The 16,435-nt window shown below is 46.9% G+C and overlaps 2 protein-coding genes across 5 annotated transcripts in view; both read left to right on the top strand.

The window, feature by feature from the left end:
* TTC3 (tetratricopeptide repeat domain 3) overlaps positions 1-16,435 on the top strand; it is a 210,500-nt gene that overhangs the window by 128,763 nt on the left and 65,302 nt on the right. For all 3 annotated transcript variants that reach the window (XM_077293880.1, XM_077293881.1, XM_077293882.1), the window contains one exon: positions 4,439-4,565. In XM_077293880.1, the coding sequence (XP_077149995.1) occupies positions 4,439-4,565 (127 nt within the window). The remainder of the gene's footprint in view (positions 1-4,438; positions 4,566-16,435) is intronic.
* Positions 9,052-13,919, top strand: LOC143815058 (uncharacterized). Of its 2 annotated transcripts, none has more exons than XM_077293877.1 (2): positions 9,052-9,583; positions 9,668-13,919. In XM_077293877.1, exon 2 carries the CDS (start codon positions 11,807-11,809, stop codon positions 13,802-13,804), a length of 1,998 nt encoding a protein of 665 aa, XP_077149992.1. In that variant the 5' UTR covers positions 9,052-9,583; positions 9,668-11,806; the 3' UTR covers positions 13,805-13,919. The 2 variants fall into 2 exon arrangements, with proteins under 2 accessions (XP_077149992.1, XP_077149994.1); XM_077293879.1 differs by having other exon boundaries at positions 9,668-12,004.

The following is a 16,435-nucleotide window of genomic DNA, read 5'->3' as shown; positions in this document are numbered from 1 at the left end:
GCGCCTAGAAAACGGATCCGTAGCATGTCTCCTGAGCAGGCACTTGCCTTGTCGCCTCAGATCCCTGTTTCTCGCTCTCCCTCTCCAGAGGTCAGTAGCGAACGCGAATCTGAGTGTGAATCTGATGGTACCTTAGATCCGGATTCGCCAGATTTTCAGAAAACAGTGGATTCGCTGATTGAGACTGTCAACCAGGCTTCAAAGTTTGAGGAAGATTCCGGCTCCCCTCCGGATCAAACGGTGTCCTTTAAGAGGACTAAACGCTCTCATAAGGCATTTGCTATTCATCCGGAATTTAGTGCTATAGTTAATAGGCACAGAGAACGACCAGATAAACGCTTCACAGAACAGATGCCTCTTGAAGCAATGTATCCTTTCTCAGCTGATCTGAAAAAAGATTGGGCTGAATCTCCAGTGGTAGATCCCACAGTATGCCGCCTAGCATCCAAAACTCTCCTGTCCGTGCCGGATGGCTCATCCATCAAAAATCCCACGGACAGTCAGATAGAAAGTTTGGCTTGATCTGTCTTTGAAGCCTCCGGTTCGGCTCTCTATCCATCCATTGCTGCAGCATGGGTAGCTAGCTAAGGCTATGGTTTTCTGGTCAGAGACCTTAGCTACTTTACTTCGGAGCAGTAACCTTCCTCCAGAGGCGGCGCACATTGCGGTCGACATCGGCAGGGTAGACAGCCGCCTATTTCTTTAGCCAGGTCTGGCCTTCTGTCGTCTCTGACGAGTGGGTCAGGAATATGATGTCGTCCAGATAAAAGATCGACTTTGCTACGCGTCCCCCTTCACATTTCTTTCCCTCCGGTCCTCCCTCTTCAGAGGCAAGGGCAAGCACTTTCTCCCAGGCCATAGACATATTGCGTCACGATGGTGTCATTGTCTCCGTCCCAGAAAGGGAAAGGTTTCAGGGTTTCTATTCAATCTTTTTGTCATCCCAAAGAAGGACGGAAAGGTAAGACCCATACTAGACTTCAAACTTCTAAACAAGTTTGTCAAGGTCCGTCATTTCCGCATGGAATCTCTGCTCTCAGTTATCACTTCCCTGGAAGAGGGAGAATTCTTTGCCTCAGTAGACATCCGAGACTCTTACTTATTCCGATTTTTCCCCCTCACCAGAGATTCCTGTGCTTCGCCATTCGCAAACTGCATTTTCAATTCACGGCACTGCCCTTCGGCTTCACTACGGCCCCCAGTGTTCACAAAGGTCATGGCGGTTGTCATGTCCATCCTGCACTCTTGGGGCGTGATCGTTCTTCCCTATCTGGATGACCTATTGATCAAGGGTCCATCTTTCCACGACTGCACGGAGTCCGTTCGCATTACTTGCGATACCCTTTCTTGCCTGGGCTGGCTGATAAACTTGAGCAAATCCTCTCCTGTCCCAGCCCAACAGATTTCCTTTCTAGGAATGTACCTGGACCAGTCTTGGGGGTTGGTAATTCTCCCTCCAGACAAGGTCTTAGCCCTTCAACAAGGAGCCTGAGCGCTTCGTCAGTCTTCCCCTTACTCCATCCGGTTTGCAATGAGGGTACTAGGAAAGATGGTGGCCGCAATGGAAGCGGTCCCTTTTGCCCAACTGCACCTTTGTCCCCCTACAACATGCCCTTCTGGCAGTTTGGGACAGAAACCCATTCTCTCTCGACCGCAGGTGCCACTTGTCCCTGCAGGTCAGACAGGCTCTCAGGTGGTGGATGTTGTACTCTTCCCTCAATCTGGGGAAGGCTTTCCCAATGCCAGTCTTTCAGACTGGGGAGCAATCTTCCACCATCACACTGCTCAGGGCCGCTGGTCAATTCAGGAATCGAAGCTACCGATCAACGTTCTGGAGATCCGTGCTATTTGGCTGGCCCTGCAACAGTTGCATCATCTTCTAGCGGGTCACCCCATCCGTATTCAATCAGACAGCGCCACGGCTGTGGCATACATCAATCATCAAGGGGGTACCCGCAGCAGGGCTGCCATGTCAGAGGTAACTCACATCCTTCGATGGACAGAGAACAACCACTCGGTGATCTCAGCAGTGCATATTCCAGGAGTGGAAAACTGGACTGCCGACTTCCTCAGCCGTCAGGGTCTTACCTCGGGGGAGTGGAAGCTCCATCCGGAAGTCTTCAACCAGATTTGTCTTCGCTGGGGGATCCCAGATGTGGACTTCATGGCGTCCAGAGTCCAGACTGAATGCCAAGGTTCTCCAGTTTATAGCGAGGTCTCGAGTTCCGAGAGCTATCAGTGTTGATGCTCTGGTTCTATTGTTGCGCCAATTCTGCCTTCCATACATTTTTCCCCCTCCCCCGTTACTCCCCAGTGTAATCAGGAAGATCAAGGCGGAAGGAGTACCAGTGATTCTGGTCGCTCCCGATTGGCCAGGCCGTGCATGGTTCGCAGAGTTTGTACGCCTCGTCGCCGACATGCCCTGGAGACTGCCGAATCTGCCATATCTGCTCTCCCAGGGCCCGATCTACTACCAGAACTCAGGGACCCTGTGTTTAACGGCGTGGCCGTTGAATCCTGGGTCTTGATCCAGGCTGAGTTTTCTCAACAGGTCATTTCCACTATGGTTAGTGCCCGTAAACCCACATCGGCCCGTATCGATCACCGTACCTGGAAGACATTTTTTGTGTGGTACAATGATCGTGGTCTTTCCTCTCTTGCTTTCTCAGTTCCCACCATTTTAGAGTTCCTACAGGCCAGTCTGGACTCCGGTCTGGCACTCATCTCTCTCAAGGGCCAAATCTCCGCTGTATCGGGTCTTACTTCAAAGACGCATCGCGTCAAAACTCCAGGTGAAGAGCTTTCTTCAGGGGGTGTCGCATGTCGCTCCTCCCTATCGCATTCCTTTAGAGCCTTGGGACCTCAACTTGGTTCTAAGTGATTTTACCACCCTTTGAACCGCTTCAGGAGATTTTGCTGGTTTTTCTGTCCTGGCAGGTTGCCTTCGTTGGGGTGATCACATCAATCAGAAGAATTTCGGAGTTAGCCGCCTTATTCTGCCGGGCGCCTTTCCTTATATTTCCATCAGGACAAGACTGTCCTCAGGCCATAGCCGTCCTTTTTGCCAAAGGTCGTTTCGTCCTTCCATCTCAACGAGGACATTGTTCTTCCGTCCTTTTGTCCGGCCCCTATTGAGAGGGTTAAAAGAGCTCTTCACACTCTGGACCTGGTCCGAGCTCTCCGAAGGTACATCTCAAGGACGGCGTCCTTCAGAAGAACAGATGCTCTGTTCCTTCTCCTGGAAGGTCACAGGAACGGTTTTTCTGCTTCAAAGGCTACAATAGCCAGGTGGATTCGTTCCACCCTCCAGGAGTCATACCGAGTCAAGTCAGCCCATCCCAGTGGGGATCAGAGCACACTCCACTCGGGCGGTGGGGGCTTCTTGGGCCGTTCGGCATCAGGCAATGGCGGAACAGGTCTGTAAAACTGCTACTTGGTCCAGTTTACATATCTTCGCAAGACACTATAATATTCACTCTCAGGCTTCAGCGGATGCGAGTCTGGACAGAAGAATTCTGCAGGCAGAGGTGGCGCACATTTAGGCAGTTGATGCATGAAGCCTAATCCTTTGCGTTTGTTTTCCCACCAAGGGACTGCTTTCGGACATCTCAGGGTCTGTATCCCCCAATGAGGCGAAGGAGAAACAGGGATTTTTGTGTACTCACCTTAAAATCCTTTTCTCTGAGCCACTCATTGGGGGACACAGCACCAACCCTGTTAGCCTCATGGCTTATATGGCTTTTTTCTGTTCTTTAAGTTGACATATTGTACTCTTCTATGTTCTTACTGTTTGTTCCTACTGCTTTTGCACCAAACTGGTTCTCTGGGAGCCAGCACGAGGGTGTATACTGCAGAGGAGGAGCTCACTTTTTTTGGTGTTAACTTAGTGTCAGCCGCATAGTGGCAGCAGCGTACACCCATGGTCTGTGTCCCCCAATGAGTGGCTCTGAGAAAAGGATTTTACGGTGAGTACACAAAAATCCCTGTTTTTTTTTGTTTGTTTTTTTTCTTCCTATTTTTGAAAACGTTTTTTTTTTTTTTTGCTGCATTCAATAGTCCCCTTAGGGGACTTGAGGCTCGATCACCCGATCACTTGTGCTTATGCATAGGTCATGACAACCCATCAAGCCCCGCGATCACGTCATATATATGATTTTATGTCATTCAGCAAAAAGTGCATGTTATATTAGGACAGATATTCCTATGACGCCACTAACTCGGTAGGAGAGACCCGAGTGTCGGACGTATGAAACCGGTCCTAGGGGAAAGGATTAAGCAGCTGCCAGATACCAGGTTCAGCTTACCTCTTACAGCAAATGGGTCGCACTGGTTAAAAGCCAATTTTTTAATTTTCGTAAACATAGGAGAACCTTGTGAATCTAGAAAGCAGATAGTGAGTGAGCGAATATAATGGTGTTACATTTACTATTTTTATCAGATTTTCTGATGCCTTAAATCAGTATATAAAGTCCAAGACCATGGTGAATCATAAAATGGTGCCTGGCGTTTTAACTTGGCCGACCACATCTGTTGTCATTGAAGAAACTAGGACTGAAAAATTACAGGTGGGAGATTCATGTTTTTATTTTTTTTTTTGTATGTTTTCTTTTCCCCTTTAACTTATATTTGCTTATAACCAACCATAGAAAACAACAGTAACTGTTGGGTTTCCTAAATAATTTACTTTAAGGAATGAAATATTCTTCCTGTGTTCTTGCTCTACATCAGGCCTTATTCAGATGTTCAGTGTTTGTTTTTTTGCATATAAGAAAAAAAAATACCTTTTTAATCAGCGTGTCAATTAAATTTTCAAAGTTTTTTTTTGTTTTTAAGGAGAGTCTTTATCTTTATACCGTCCATGTTGCATTAATTCCATACACAGTAAATAATTTCCATACTGCTGCTGTCAAATACACTAAAACAGAAAGATCTCCAATGACCCATGGAGAGAATATGTCAACTGCCCTATTCCTATTTTATTTTCTTCCCATGGACTCTCATAAAACAAACAACATGACTACCGTATATACTCGAGTATAAGCCGACCCCCCTAATTTTGCCACAAAAAACTGGGAAAACTTAATGACTCGAGTATAAGCCTAGGGTGAAAAATGCAGCAGCTACCGGTAAATTTCAAAAGTAAAAATAGATACCAATAAAAGTAAAATTAATTGCGACATCAGTAGTTTAAGTGTTCCATATTGAATCAGGAGCCCCATATAATGCTCCATACAGTTGATGGGCCCCATAAGATGCTCCATATTAAAATATGCCCCATATAATCCTGCATAAAGGGTAATAAGGGCCCCATAAGATGCTCCATAGAGATATTTGCCCCATATAGTGCTGCACAAGCGTTATGGCCCCATACAGATGCTCCGTACAGTCACTTGCCCCATATAGTGCTGCACAAGTGTTATGGCCCCATACAGATGCTCCGCACAGCCACTTGCTCCTTATAGTGTTGCACAAGCGTTATGGCCCCATACAGATGCTCCGCACAGCCACTTGCTCCTTATAGTGTTGCACAAGCGTTATGGCCCCATACAGATGCTCCGCACAGCCACTTGCCCCTTATAGTGCTGCACAAGTGTTATGGCCCCATACAGATGCTCCGCACAGCCACTTGCCCCATATAGTGCCGCACAAGTGTTATGGCCCCATACAGATGCTCCGCACAGCCACTTGCCCCATATAGTGCCGCACAAGTGTTATGGCCCCATACAGATGCTCCGCACAGCCACTTGCCCCATATAGTGCTGCACAAGTGTTATGGCCCCATACAGATGCTCCGCACAGCCACTTGCCCCATTTGCTTTTGCTGCCATAAAAAAAAAATCACATACTCACCTCTCCGTCGCTCAGGACCCCGGCACTTTTACCTGCTCCTCGTGCGGCTCCGTCTTCGGCACTGACGTTCAGCAGAGGGCGCGCACTGACTACGTCACTGCGCCCTCTGACCTGAGCGTCACTGCCAGAGGACGATGAAGAAGGAGCCTCACTGGAACGAGGAGGGGTAAATATCGCGCAGCGCTGTGCTCCCCCTCCCCGTATACTTACCTGCTTTTGGCGCTGTGTCCCTGCTTCTTCCGCGGCGCTGCATCTTCCTGTATTGAGCGGTCACCGTTACCGCTCATACATTAATGAATATGCGGCTTCACCTCTATGGGAGGTGGAGCCGCATATTCATTTCTGTAATGAGTGGGACCATGTGACCGCTCAGTACAGGAAGAAGCTGCAGCGCTGGAAGAAGCAGGGACGTCCAGGGACCGCGCCGGGAGCAGGTGAGTGTAATTACACAGCCCCCGCCCCCCCTTACCTGCCGACCCCCGGGTATGACTCGAGTATAAGCCGAGAGGGGGACTTTCAGCCCAAAAAATTGGGCTGAAAATCTCGGCTTATACTTGAGTATATACGGTACATTATATATAAATAATGTATAATAATTTACATATAATAAATATTATAAATACCGTATTTTCTGGTGTATAAGACGAGTGGGCGTATAAGATGACCCCCAACTTTTCCATATAAAATATGGAGTTTGGGATATACTCGCCGTATAAGACGGGGGTCATCTTATACGCTTGGTGTCGTCTTATATGGCGTGTGCCGTCTGGATGGTTCCCAGGGTCTGGAGGAGAGGAGACTCTTCTTCAGGCCCTGGGATCCATATTAATGTACAAAAAAAAATAAAAAAATATGGATATACTTATCTTCCCATGGCCCCCGGCTCTCAGCGGTGCAAGCGGCGGCTTCCGTTCCCAAGGATGCATTGCACGAAGGACCGGAGATGACGTCGCGGAATATGGATCCCAGGGCCTGAATGAGAGTCTCCTCTCCTCCAGACCCTGGGAACCATCCAGGACCGCTCCCTGCACACGCCGTGCCAGGCGTATAAGACGACCCCCGACTCTTGAGAAGATTTTCAGGGGTTAAAAAGTCGTCTTATATGCCGGAAAATACGGTAATTTAATATTAACTCGAGTATAAGCCAAGATTTTCAGCCCACTTTTTTGGGCTGAAAGTAACCCTCTCGGCTTATACTCGAGTCATACCCACGGGTTGGGAGGGGGAGCGGAGTTGTGTAATACTCACCTGTTCCCAGCGCGGTCCCTGCACATCTGTTCCCCGACGCCAGCAGCTTCTTTCTGTAGTGAGCGGTCACATGGTACCGCTCATTACAGTAATGAATATGGACCCGACTCCACTCCCATAGGGGTGGAGCCGCATATTCATTACTGTAATGAGCGGTACCATGTGACCGCTCACTACAGGAAGAAGGTGCCGGGGAACAGACGTGCATGGGACCGCGCCAGGAGCAGGTGAGTGTATCTCCGTGCGCTAAATTCACCAGTCCCGCGTTCCACCGCAGAGTGTCGCTGCGTCATCCGTGTCCTCTGCAGTGACGCTCCGGTCAGAGGGCGTGATGACGCGATTAGTGCGCGCCACCCTCTGCCTGAACGTCAGTGCAGAGGACGCGGAAGACACAGCGACGCTCTGCGGTGGAACGCGGGACTGGTGAATTTAGCAAGTGCCGGGGGCCTGAGCTGCGAGAGGCGAGTATGTGATATTTTTTTTAGCGCAGCAACAGCATATGGGACAAATATCTCTATGGAGCATCTTATGGGGCCATGTGCAGCATTATATGGGGCAATTATCTGTATGGAGCATCTTATGGGGCCATGTGCAGCATTATATGGGGCAAATATCTCTATAGAGCATCTTATGGGGCCATGTGGAGCATTATACGGGACAAATGTGTCTATGGAGCATCTTATGGGGTCATAATCAACATTTGTGCAGAATTATATGGAGCATCTTATGGGGCCCATCATGAACTGTATAGAGCATTATATGGGGCTCCTAATTCAGTATGGATATTCAAAAACACTGATGTCTCAATTAATTTTACTTTTATTGGTATCTATTTTTATTTTTGAAATTTACCAGTAGCTGCTGCATTTTCCACCCTAGGCTTATACTCGAGTCATTAAGTTTTCCCTGTTTTTGTGGCAAACTTAGGGGTCTCGGCTTATACTCGGGTCGGCTTATACTCAAGTATATACGGTATACTATTATTATTATTAATATATATATATATATATATATACAGTACAGTTATATGAAAAAGTTTGGGCACCCCTATTAATCTTAAGCTTAATGTTTTCTAAAAATAGTTTTTTTTGCAACAGCTATTTCAGTTTCATATATCTAATAACTGTTGGACACAGTAATGTTTCTGCCTTGAAATGAGGTTTATTGTACTAACAGAAAATGTGCAATCTGCATTCAAACAAAATTTGACAGGTGCATAAGTATGGGCACCTCACCAGAAAAGTGACATTAATATTTAGTAGATCTTCCTTTTGCAAAAATAACAGCCTCTAGTCGCTTCCTGTAGCTTTTAATGAGTTCCTGGATCCTGGATGAAGGTATTTTTGACCATTCCTCTTTACAAAACAATTCCAGTTCAGTTAAGTTTGATGAGCGCTGAGCATGGACAGCCCTCTTCAAATGATGCCACAGATGTTCAATGATATTCAGGTCTGGGGACTGGGATGGCCATTCCAGAACAGTGTAATTGTTCCTCTGCATGAATGCCTGAGTAGATTTGGAGCGGTGTTTTGGATCATTGTCTTACTGAAAGATCCATCCCCTGCGTAACTTCAACTTTGTCACTGATTCATGAACATTATTGTCAAGAATCTGCTGATACTGAGAGGAATCCATGCGTCCCTCAACTTTAACAAGATTCCCGGTGCCGGCATTGGCCACACAGCCCCAAAGCATAATGGAACCTCCACCAAATTTTACTGTGGGTAGCAAGTGTTTTTCTTGGAATGCTGTGTTTTTTCTCGGTCCCCCATGACAGCACTACGGAGAGAGGGGATCCGCCCTTCAGGGACAGGAAACCTACAGATACATAAGGGCGGTACCTCTCCCTCGCATCAGTTGGTTTCCTGTCCCTGACGGGGAACCTCTCTTCGGCAGTACCTGCAAAGAAGACGTCGTATCCAAGGACCGGGACCGGGCAGCCGAATTCCGGCAGCGAGGAGGCTCCTGCCGCGGCGTGTCCGGCACCCGAAGCCGCCACCGCTGGGACCGAGGGGTTCTCCAGGGTGTGCGGGGGAGAGGCCGCCGCCGGACTCCGATGGACAAAGGGGCGCTGGTCACCCGGAGCTTCGGTGCAGGCTGCTGCACGCTCTGGGTGAAGAAAGATGGCCGCCGCTCCGGAAATGCGGCATCAACTTCCGGGTCGTCCCCGCGCGCATGCGCGGTAATATCTCCTCTCCCGGGGATGTGCGCAGGACCGGAAATGAGGAAGAACGCCGGGGGAGCGCCGGATTCAAAAAGGGAGATGGTGCACACTTAGTTGTCGCACTATCTCCCTTTCATTATGGAGGACAGCGATTCCCAGCAGCTGCCAGCCAGGCAGCAGCAGCATAAGAAAAATGACCCAAAGAGCTCCAGAAGAAGTGGATCAAGCAGTCGATCCACACAGCGCAGCAGATCTGCTGCAAGGACTAACTCCCCTCCTCAGGAGACTCCACTACCAGATCCCGGCCCTCTTCCAGAACCGGTACCTGCCTTCACATCTGAATGGTGAGTGATCTTCGTGAAAGTATACACTCCTATAATAGGGCTCCCTCTTCTCCCTTACTAGGGTAAGAAGAGCCTGGAGAAAAAGAAAAATAGAGTCTGCCCCACATGTAACAAAGCTTTGCCGGTAACTTGGGGAAAAAAGCTTTGTAAATCCTGTATCCAGCATCTATTGTGTGAAGAAACCCCTGACTTTGCCTCTGAACTTAAAAATATAATTAGATCAGAAGTTCAGAATGCCCTGTTATCCTCCAAAAAAGGGAAGGAAAAGGCGAAGGAGACGGTATATGCTCACTCTGTCCGATCCTCATCTGAGGACGCGGACTCTGATGATTCCAAATCCTCCCTATCTTCCTCTGATGAAGATTCGGGCCGTCACTGTTTCCCATTAGAGGAAGTGGACGCTTTAGTTAAAGTCGTCAGGGCCACCATGGGGGTTGAGGATCCCAGGCCTGATAAAACGGCTCAAGACATCATGTTTGGAGGTCTGACACAAAAAAAGCGGAGAGCTTTTCCGTTAAACTCCAATGTCCAGACTCTAATCAAAAAAGAATGGGAGAAACCAGACAGAAAAAATTCTTCAGTACCCTCGCTGAAAAGAAAATATCCCTTCGATGATGAAGCGTCCACTTCTTGGGACAAGGCACCCAAATTGGACGTGGCAGTAGCCAAAGCTTCAAAAAAATTCGCGCTCCCATTTGAGGATATGGGTACCCTCAAAGACCCCTTAGACAAAAAAGCAGATACCTTTCTCAAAGGGGCTTGGGAATCGGCTGGGGGTAGCCTGAGACCTGCAGTCGCGGCAACCTGCACCTCCAGGTCTTTAATGGTATGGGTTGACCAGTTGGAAAGCCAGATCAAGGACGGATCACCCAGGAATAAATTATTAGACTCAATCCCTGCAATTAGAGCTGCAGCAGCTTTCCTAGCAGACTCCTCAGCGGACTCAGTGCGTCTAACATCCAAAGCCGCTGCCCTCTCCAACGCGGCCAGAAGGACCCTTTGGCTTAAAAGCTGGCCAGGGGATCTCCAAACAAAGTTGAAGCTGTGTTCTATACCTTGCGAGGGAAACTTCTTATTTGGGGAAACCCTGGATGACATCCTCCAGAAAGCGGGTGACAAAAAGAAGGGGTTTCCAAATCTGGGACCAACCCCATTTAAACAGTCCTTTCGGAGTAGAAAATTTTTTCGTCGAAGACCACCTAGAGACCAAAATAAGTGGGAAGAAGGTAGAAGACGAGATAGAGGCTACCTCTTTGGCAACACCTCCCGTGATAAAAAACCCGCCAAATGACATTCTCCCTGCGGTGGGGGGAAGGCTCACCACATTTCTTCCTGCTTGGAAGAAAATTTCCAACAACACCTGGATTCTAAGACTCATACAATCTGGTCTAAAAATAGATTTCCTTTCCCTCCCTCCTCGAAATTATGTTGTGACAAAAATGAGGTCTTCGACGATAGAGCAAGCGGCACTAGAAAAAGAGATTATCTCCCTTCTACAAAAAGCTGTAATTCGGGAGATTTCTCCTCAGGAAATGGGGGACGGGTTTTTCTCCCCTCTCTTTCTGGTACCGAAACCCGACGGGTCCTTTCGGACAATTATAAATTTAAGGAACTTAAACAACTACGTAAGAAATCACAAATTCAAAATGGAGACAATAAAATCCACAATAAAGATTCTCTTTCCAAATTGCTACATGGTTGTGATAGATCTAACCGACGCATATTATCATGTGCCCATCCACGAGCTTTCTCAAAAGTTTCTCAGGATGGCGGTGTCCATAAAAGGGAAAATAAGAAACTTCCAGTACAGGGCCCTTCCGTTTGGGATTTCTATAGCTCCGCGGATATTCACAAAAATAGTAGCGGAGATGATGGCCCACATAAGGGAACAAAACATTATCATAGTTCCCTACCTGGACGATTTTCTTATTGCCAGCGACTCGGCTCAAAGTTGCAGAGAACAGAGAGACCGAGTAATGACTATTCTAACGAACTTGGGTTGGCTCATAAATATAAAAAAGTCGAAGTTGGAACCCTCTCAGGTACAGGAGTTCCTAGGGCTGACGTTAGATTCCCGGGTTCAAGAGTGCCGGCTCCCGGGCCCCAAAAAGGACAAAATACTAGCCATGATAGCACAAACGCTGCAAAACCCCTCCATGACTCTAAGGAGGGCAATGTCCCTATTGGGGTCCCTTTCCTCATGCCTGCCGGCGATACCCTTCGCACAATTCCACACAAGAGAGCTTCAGTGGCACATACTAGAATGGCAGGTAATATTAAAAAACAATCTGGAAAGCAGGGTCACTCTAAATTCCTCTGTTATTCATTCCCTTCTCTGGTGGGGAAAGAGCCAGAATATTTCAAGAGGGATTCCCTGGGTACCCGAAATATCCCGGGTAATAACAACCGATGCAAGTCCCAGGGGGTGGGGAGCCCACATGGGAAACAGAGTGACTCAGGGCAACTGGTCAATTCAGGAACTATCAGCATCCTCGAATCAAAAAGAACTCTGGGCAGTGTATCAGGCTCTCCTATCATTTCTTCCCTACATTCGAGGACATCATGTCCGAATTTTCTCGGACAATATAGTGACAGTAGCCTATATCAATCACCAGGGGGGAACAAGGTCTCAGTTACTGATGAATTCCTCCGCCAAAATTCTCCGCCTGGCGGAAACGAATCTACTCTCCCTTTCCGCACTACATATTCAAGGGTCAAAAAACGAGAAAGCAGACTACCTGAGTCGAACTCAGTTGAGACAAGGCGAATGGTCCCTAAATCAGTCCGTTTACAACCAGATCACGAGAATGTGGGGAACCCCAACAATAGATCTGTTCGCCAATCACAAAAACAAAAAAGTAAACAAATTTTGTTCTCTAAACCCAGAAGGGAATCCCCAGGCTCTGGATGCTTTTCTCATTCCTTGGACACACAAACTAACTTACGCCTTTCCACCAACCATCCTAATTCCGGCGGTCATCCGCAAGGTCAGAGAGGACAAAACAAAGATGATCCTTATTGCCCCATTCTGGCCAAAAAGGACATGGTTTTCCTGGCTAAGGATGCTATCAGTCTCAGACCCATGGGTTCTTCCGAATTTGCCAGACCTGTTACAGCAAGGACCGATCCTCCACCCACAGGAGACGAACTTGCATTTGACAGCCTGGCTTTTGAGCGGGAACTATTAATAAAAAGAGGTTTTTCAGACAACTTGGTTACAACATTATTAAAATGTAGAAAACCTATTACTACCAAAATTTATGGCAAAACATGGAAAAAATTCTTGTCTGTATCTAAAGTCAAAATCCAGGAGGGACCTTCAATTAATAAGATACTTGAGTTCCTACAAAAAGGGCTGGAACAAGGATTAGCGGTTAGTACCCTTAAGGTGCAGATAGCAGCCCTGGGTGCTCTCTATAACCAGAATATAGCAGCCAACCCGTGGATAATAAGATTCGTTAAAGCGGTAACAAGATCAAAACCTGTAGTTACCCAAAAGATGCCCTCATGGGACCTAAACTTAGTCCTTTCAGCATTATCTGGTCCACCATTCGAACCCATAGATGTGATTCCCATAAAAATACTGTCACTAAAAACCATTCTTCTAGTAGCCTTAACATCGGCACGCAGGATAAGCGACATTCAAGCCCTGTCCTCTAACCCCCCTTTCACAAAAATCATGGATGATAGAGTCACTCTAAAACCTGACCCGGCCTATTTGCCAAAAGTGGCAACAAAATTCCATAGGTCACAGGAAATATCCCTGCCGTCCTTCTGCCCGAACCCTAGAAATGAGAAAGAGCAGAACTTCCATAACCTAGACGTCAGAAGATGTCTAGTCCAATACCTAGATTCCACTAGGGAGTATAGGAAGGAAGGCTCTCTCTTTGTCTGTTTTCAGGGTCCCAGAAAAGGATTCCGGGCATCCAAGGGTACCTTGGCAAGGTGGATAAAAGAGGCAATAGCGTTGGCATATTCATCCACGGGGAATGCGATCCCGGACGGTATAAGAGCGCATTCCACAAGAGCAGTAGCTACCTCATGGGCTGAGAGGTCAGAGGTATCAATAGAACAGATCTGTAAGGCGGCCACCTGGTCATCACCGTCGACCTTTTTTAGGCACTATAGATTAAATCTAGCCTCTGTGTCTGACCTGACCTTCGGTCGAAGGGTTCTTGAGGCGGTGGTCCCTCCCTAAGCTTAATCTCTGCAATTCTCTCCGTAGTGCTGTCATGGGGGACCGAGAAAGTCATAGTTACTCACCGATAACGGTGTTTCTCGGAGCCCATGACAGCACTCGCTTATTTCCCTCCCATCACGAGTGTGGTGAGCACCTTTAATCACATATGATTTATATAGTTCATATATTACAATTTAGGCACGGGGTTCCTTTTCTGTTAAGAAATGTTATAATGTGGTATTTTCTCTGTTGTAAACTAACCTGGAGGTCCTCCGATGCTCTGTAAACCAACTGATGCGAGGGAGAGGTACCGCCCTTATGTATCTGTAGGTTTCCTGTCCCTGAAGGGCGGATCCCCTCTCTCCGTAGTGCTGTCATGGGCTCCGAGAAACACCGTTATCGGTGAGTAACTATGACTTTTGCCGCCATGCATAACGCCTTTTTGTATGACCAAACAACTCAATCTTGGTTTCATCAGTCCACAGGACCTTCTTCCAAAAAGAATTTGGCTTCTCCAAATGTGCTTTTGCATACCTCAGCCGACTCTGTTTGTGGCGTGCTTGCAGAAACGGCTTCTTTCGCATCACTCTCCCATACAGCTTCTCCTTGTGCAAAGTGCGTTGTATAGTTGACCGATGCACAGTGACACCATCTGCAGCAAGTTGATGCTGCAGCTCTCTGGAGGTGGTCTGAGGATTGTCCTTGACTGATCTCACCATTCTTCTTCTCTGCCTTTCTGATGTTTTTCTTGGCCTGCCACTTCTGGCCTTAAAGGGAACCTGTCACCTGAATTTGGCGGGACCAGTTTTGGGTCATATGGGCGGGGTTTTCGGGTGTTTGATTCACCCTTTCCTTACCCGCTGGCTGCATGCTGGCCGCAATATTGGATTGAAGTTAATTCTCTGTCCTCCGGAGTACACGCCTGCGCAAGAAAATATTGCCTTACGCAGGCGTGTACTATGGAGGACAGAGAATGAACTTCAATCCAATATTGCAGCCAGCATGCAGCCAGCGGGTAAGGAAAGGGTGAATCAAACACCCGAAAACCCCGCCCATATGACCCAAAACTGGTCCCGCCAAATTCAGGTGACAGGTTCCCTTTAACAAGAACTGTACCTGTGTTCTTCCATTTCCTTACTATGTTCCTCACAGTGGAAATTGACAGGTTAAATCTCTTAGACAGCTTTTTGTATCCTTCCCCTGAACAGCTATGTTGAATAATCTTTGTTTTCAGATCATTTGACAGTTGTTTTGAGGAGCCCATGATGCCACTCTTCAGAGGAGATTCAAACAGGAGAACAACTTGCAAGTGGCCACTTTAAGTAGCTTTTCTCATGATTGCATACACCTGGCTATGAAGTTCAAAGCTCAATGAGGTTACAAAACCAAAAAAAAGTGCTTTAGTAAGTCAGTAAAAAGTAGGTAGGAGTATTTAAAACAAGAAAATGATAAGGGTGCCCATACTTATGCACCTGTCAAATTTTGTTTGAATGCAGATTGCATTTTCTGTTAGTACAATAAACCTCATTTCAAGGCAGAAACATTACTGTGTCCAACAGTTATTAGATATAGGAAACTGAAAGAGCTGTTGCAAAAGAACCAAGTTTTATATAACATTAAGATTAATAGGGGTGCCCAAACTTTTTCATATAACTGTGTATATATATAATATGTATATATACTAGATGGTGGCCCGCATACGCAGCATCAATAGTAAAAAGTTGGTCACACAGGGTTAATGCTGACCATTAACGCTGGCATTAACCCTGTGTGAGCGCTCAGCACTGACTGCAGGGCAGTAAAGCAGCGGCCATTTCGCTGCTAGACTATGGCCGTCACTGATTGGTCGTGGCAAAAGGATCAGCGACTTGGTTTTCCATGACAGACAGAGGTCACGACCAATGAATATCCATGACAGACAGACAGAAGAGACCCCTAGACAATTATATATATATATATATATATATATATATATATATATATATATATATATATATATATGTATAGATAGATTTCTTTTTTTGGGGGGTCACTCAGTGTGGGGGAAAAAAATTACACGTGTGACTAGACTTTTGATTTGTGTGTAATGTCTTGGTCTAACTGCCTGTGAAAATGACTAGGAGGGTTCCTCAAGGATCAGTCCTAGGCCCCCTCCTCTTCTCTTTGTATACTGCCCCTATTGGACAAACAATCAGTAGATTTGGTTTCCAGTACCATCTCTATGCTGACGACACCCAATTATACACCTCTTCTCCTGCTTTCACGCCGACCTTCTTAGAAAACACTAGTGATTGTCTTACCGCTGTCTCTAACATCATGTCCTCCCTCTATCTGAAACTGAACCTGTCAAAAACTGAACTCCTTGTGTTCTCTCCCTTTATTAACCTACCTTTGCCTGACATTGCCATCTCCGTATGTGGTTCCACCATTACTCCCAAGCAACATGCCCGCTGCCTTGGGGTCATACTTGATTCCGAGCATTCATTCACCCCCCACATCCGATCACTGGCTCGCTCTTCTTATCTGCATCTCAAAAACATTTCTAGAATTCACCCTTTTCTTACTTTCGACACTGCAAAAACTTTTAGTGTTTCACTCATTCATTCTCGTCTGGACTATTGTAACTCTCTCTTTATTGGCCTCCCTCTT

This window comes from Ranitomeya variabilis, chromosome 3 (assembly GCF_051348905.1).
Source record: "Ranitomeya variabilis isolate aRanVar5 chromosome 3, aRanVar5.hap1, whole genome shotgun sequence".
NCBI lineage: Eukaryota > Metazoa > Chordata > Amphibia > Anura > Dendrobatidae > Ranitomeya > Ranitomeya variabilis.
The sequence above is the reverse complement of the archived record's forward strand: the minus strand, read 5'-3'. Positions and strand labels throughout refer to the sequence as shown.